The sequence below is a fragment of the Apium graveolens genome, chromosome 4 (genome assembly GCF_009905375.1).
Source record: "Apium graveolens cultivar Ventura chromosome 4, ASM990537v1, whole genome shotgun sequence".
Lineage (NCBI taxonomy): Eukaryota > Viridiplantae > Streptophyta > Magnoliopsida > Apiales > Apiaceae > Apium > Apium graveolens.
Window position 1 is genome coordinate 304,450,298 of NC_133650.1, and position 4,326 is coordinate 304,454,623.

Below are 4,326 nucleotides of genomic sequence, written 5' to 3' on the forward strand. Positions count from 1 at the left end.
AGAGTTCTCTTCATTACTCAACTTCACACGCACAATGTGTATAACTAGTAACAGTATAATTTCTTGATAATCACAAAAGTGTGTATATTAGCATGACAAGCATGTATATGTAAAGAGAGGGGAGAGGTGCGCGTGAGAGAGATACTTACATCACATAATAAAATTAATGTTTATGAGAGAGAGGGGGGGCGAGAGAGAGACTAATGCTCATCGGCGTCAATTAGCTTATAGAAACTGATCGGCGGCAGCCGGAGAAGAATGCAACAAGTAGAGTGTCAGCTTTTAACCGGCCAAAGAAAACTATTTTCATGGAAATAAATTATTTGTGATACTGAATTGGGACTTTTAACATTACAAATAGGAAATAAATTTCACCTCACTCTCCTCAGTTCACATACAATAAAATGTTTTGATAAAAATTCCTCTATTTTGATATTGAATTCAAAGTGTCCTTCCATAGTTAATTAACATTAACAAGAAGAATATATAGAATATGTTCGAATTTTCGATAACGATAAGGATGAGCTTAAGGTAATCAAATATCACCACTGAATTTCATTCCCTTAAATCTTAGAAAGACAGAATCATTTGGATGGATCTTAGAAGTAGTATATGTGTTTTAAAACATGATTTATAATTTCCTATCGAAGATATGTCGAAAATTAGAGACTGTTCCGCAAGACGTAAGTATATAGTTGGCAGAAGAGAAAAACATTTAATATGCCAAATAAAACAATCAATTCCGAAAGTACTTCGATTTCAGGATGGCATAGTAGAAATGCGATTTATTTAAAGAAACATAAACAAAGAACAATAAAATATGAAGATGGCAGGATATAAAGGTCACACAACAGTCTGTTATTATTATAGGCAAATTCAGCAGCAAGGACTTGAGAGTTCAGTCTCTCAGACACAACAAACAGTCATTTAGGAACACATAAACATTGTAACGCAACAGTTGGAGGTTACTTAACAAAGAACAAAAGGAAAAGGAACAGCTGGAGGTTCGCAGTAACATAGCAAGAGTTACACAGACGACTAGTTCACACACTTAAAACGAAGAACAAATTTGACATTCCCGGGAGCAGCTTGTTCATTTGGGATATAGCTCCATGCCCCTGACACACAGTAGCGACCCACCACAGCACGAAAGCTCTGGAAAACAAATGTTAGTTTATTAAGCATCTGGGTAAGAGACTAAACCACAATCATCCTCCCCTTTTAATCCCCCTACCCAATCATATTAAACTGACGATTGATATGCAAGATAAACCAAAACAAAAATCCTAAGCAAGCTGATGTGTTTAAATATAAGTTTAGTTTATAGAAATTTAGTTCCTCGTAAAGAAATGTAAGATTACCTGCGGAAGGAAGGCAGGGACAACAGCGGTTGGCGACTCTTGGGATCCTTGAAGCACCAGCTTGATGTCCTGCAAAAGCCACGCATTGCATTTTTATTATATGTTTTAGACTTTTAGCATCTCCACAAGCTATTTGACAAAACATCCATCAAACTACAAGAACACGGAAAACCCAAACCTTAAATTATGCATCATCTGAAACTTAGTACTTTCATTTATATACTGATGCATCTATCCATCTAATATGAAGTAGTATTAATCAATTTACTGATTGCTGTACCTTGAGTGAGCAGCATAGTATAAACTCCTGATTCTTACGCAGAAGATCCAGAGGTCCGTGTGGTATGATTGCTGCCTTTACAAATGATAGCACGTCAGGGACATCAACATTGACCGGGAAGTTAGACAAATCCGAGCAGGTGATTAGAGGGATCTCCTTGAATCCTCCAGATAACTGCAACGCATTTGATTAAGTGGATACATATCATCCCATGTATATATAAGGAACAAAAGCTTAATGGACTCCCATTACCTTCCATTCAATTCTGACATGCTAAAGGGACAAATCAGCAAGTAGATGGAATTTAAATACTAGACAGAGGAGTACAATTTTGACCATTCATTTGGGACATGCCAAGTTGCGAACTTCTTCAGAAGTTAGAAGTAAGACTATAAAAAAATATTGCCCAATTATGTGCCTATGATCTAAATACAATTTTATTCTCCTTTTATTCCGTAGGTGATGAGGTGATGATGACGTTACATTAAACTCGATTGGAAAATGTATTATATGAGTATGAAAATTAATGCATAAAGTGATGGTGTATTTGTTTCTTATGTAAAATTATATTTTTATTTTTTTTTAATTTCCCTTCAGATATTGCTAGGCCAATTTCTGCGGCAGATTTCATTGAATTTTTTCTATCTACTTTGCAGGAAAGATGAAAAATTACCATATCTTTTAATAGCCTCTTAACAGAAAAAATGAATGAAAATAATGGGATTTGGTAGGTCATATTACAGCATCTAATAGTTAGAATTCTACACTTCATAAATATATCCTATGGTATGCATAAAGGGTGCAAGGAACACAACGCCTCCACATATATGTACATACGAGAGTAAGGTGCTAAAATACATAAAGCTATTGCTAAATTATGAAATCAAAGAGTGATTTTTGTTGTTAAAATAGAACTTGTGATCCGATGCATGATTTTAAAATGACACCAAATATATCTAAATAGGTATATTTCATTTGACTAATCTTTAATTGCACTATTTTATTTTTCACTTCACTTAAAATTCTCATCTATTTCCACTTTCCCACTTGCATGCTTATGTGGCAAAGATAGCAACATCTATACTTGATTTTATATTTAGCACCAAGTATAGCATTTTGCTATTTTGCATCCATGTTTAGCCACTCATTGGAGTGAGCATTTTTCTTGGATGCTATATTATAGAAATAGTACCACTATTGGCCTCGCTCTAATAGAATGTGATAACAGTACGGAACTTAATACCTTCATCCTTGGGATAGAGACACAGTTGATTTTACTTGATGTTTTAAGGGGCAACTTGGCTATGGTCCCAGAAATGAAAGGCGGCCTAGATGAATAAATAAAAAGAGATTAGTGGCCGAGTCAAAATTGGTATCATAAACATATTGAAGACCTGGTTAGCAAAAAAAACATATTGAAAATTTGTTCTTACTTCATTAGCTCAGAAGAGTACCCCTTGGAACTACGAGCAGAAGCAGACCAAGACAGGTAAGAGTTGACTATAGACTCACTGTTTGACAGCAGCAACAAATTCTCACCCAAATAAAGACTACATTAGAAAGTGTCGATTTTGTACGTCTTGTAAATCTATCAACAAGTGTGCTTACCGGAGTAATTTGGATGTTTCATATCGTGAGAAAACAAAATTTTGTACATACATAATATTATTCATGGAACACATTTTTCAAGTTTTTTTTACTGTAATCTGCTTGTGTGCAAAATCATATAAAAGGACAGTCGTGCATTTGTCGGAGAAAGTATCTCACTAGGCATCTATTTTATGATTATAAATTTAAAACGTGAATAGACTAACAATATTAACTTGTGCAGTTGTGCTTTAAAGATTCAAATGTTCTGCCAACATGAACATTAATATAGAAAATGATTAAAAAATAAATGGATAGCAAAAATAATCACCAGTATAGAAAGTGAAATGATCAAAATATTAAATGAAGAATTGCATATCTAATAGAGGAGAGAAAATGCATTTAAATGAAGAAGAAAAACATAGGATAAATCTGGAATGACATACATATTAAAACGTGTCAACCCTGGGGAAACATAGAGATTCACTCCATTTATGATCTTCCTAAACAAGATAATGTTATGCACATGTTTCAACTTTAGTCTTCACTCTTGTAATGATGATGGACGAGACACAATATAATAGTTTCTGTTAATCTATTTATTCCATCTAAAAAACAAAATAAAGATATAAAAAATATGGCACAGTAACATAGAAATTAATCAATTAGACAAAAGCTAGCATTCATAATGTCGGGTGATATCAACCTGACAAAGAATGCGACATACATTAGCGGTCGTATGCCCTAGATTTTAAATATGACATTGGGAAGAAAATTCACACAAATATCATAATAAGTCAATGAACATGACAAAATTGAAAATTTGCAAAAAATAGTTCCAAATAATAAAGAAACTAATAAAACACATATAATTAGCAGTTGATTAACTTTTATAGTAACCAGAAATCACACGATTTGTTGTTTCTTACACTCTCCCACTGTAACTCATTTATAATGAAGTTACTAACTTCATTTATAATAGTAAATATATTTGATGATTCTTCGAAGTATATTTAGTGAAGGAATTTAATATAAATATTTTAGAAGAAAAAAAAACTTTTTGCTGCCTTCTATTTTTCTTCATCCTGATTATCAAAG

The 4,326-nt window shown here is 33.2% G+C and overlaps 1 protein-coding gene across 2 annotated transcripts; it reads right to left on the bottom strand.

Annotated features, from left to right (window-relative positions):
* Window positions 1-837: 837 nt before the first annotated feature.
* On the bottom strand, window positions 838-3,094 carry LOC141721500 (uncharacterized). 2 transcript variants are annotated; one of them, XM_074524444.1, is made up of 5 exons: window positions 3,075-3,094; window positions 2,885-2,969; window positions 1,642-1,815; window positions 1,362-1,430; window positions 838-1,155 (listed from the first exon to the last, which is right to left on the bottom strand). In XM_074524444.1, exons 1-5 carry the CDS (start codon window positions 3,077-3,079, stop codon window positions 1,039-1,041), a joined length of 450 nt encoding a protein of 149 aa, XP_074380545.1. In that variant the 5' UTR covers window positions 3,080-3,094; the 3' UTR covers window positions 838-1,038. The 2 variants fall into 2 exon arrangements, 1 of the variants encoding a protein (XP_074380545.1); XR_012574759.1 differs by lacking the exons at window positions 2,885-2,969; window positions 3,075-3,094 and adding an exon at window positions 1,894-2,035.
* Window positions 3,095-4,326: the final 1,232 nt, after the last annotated feature.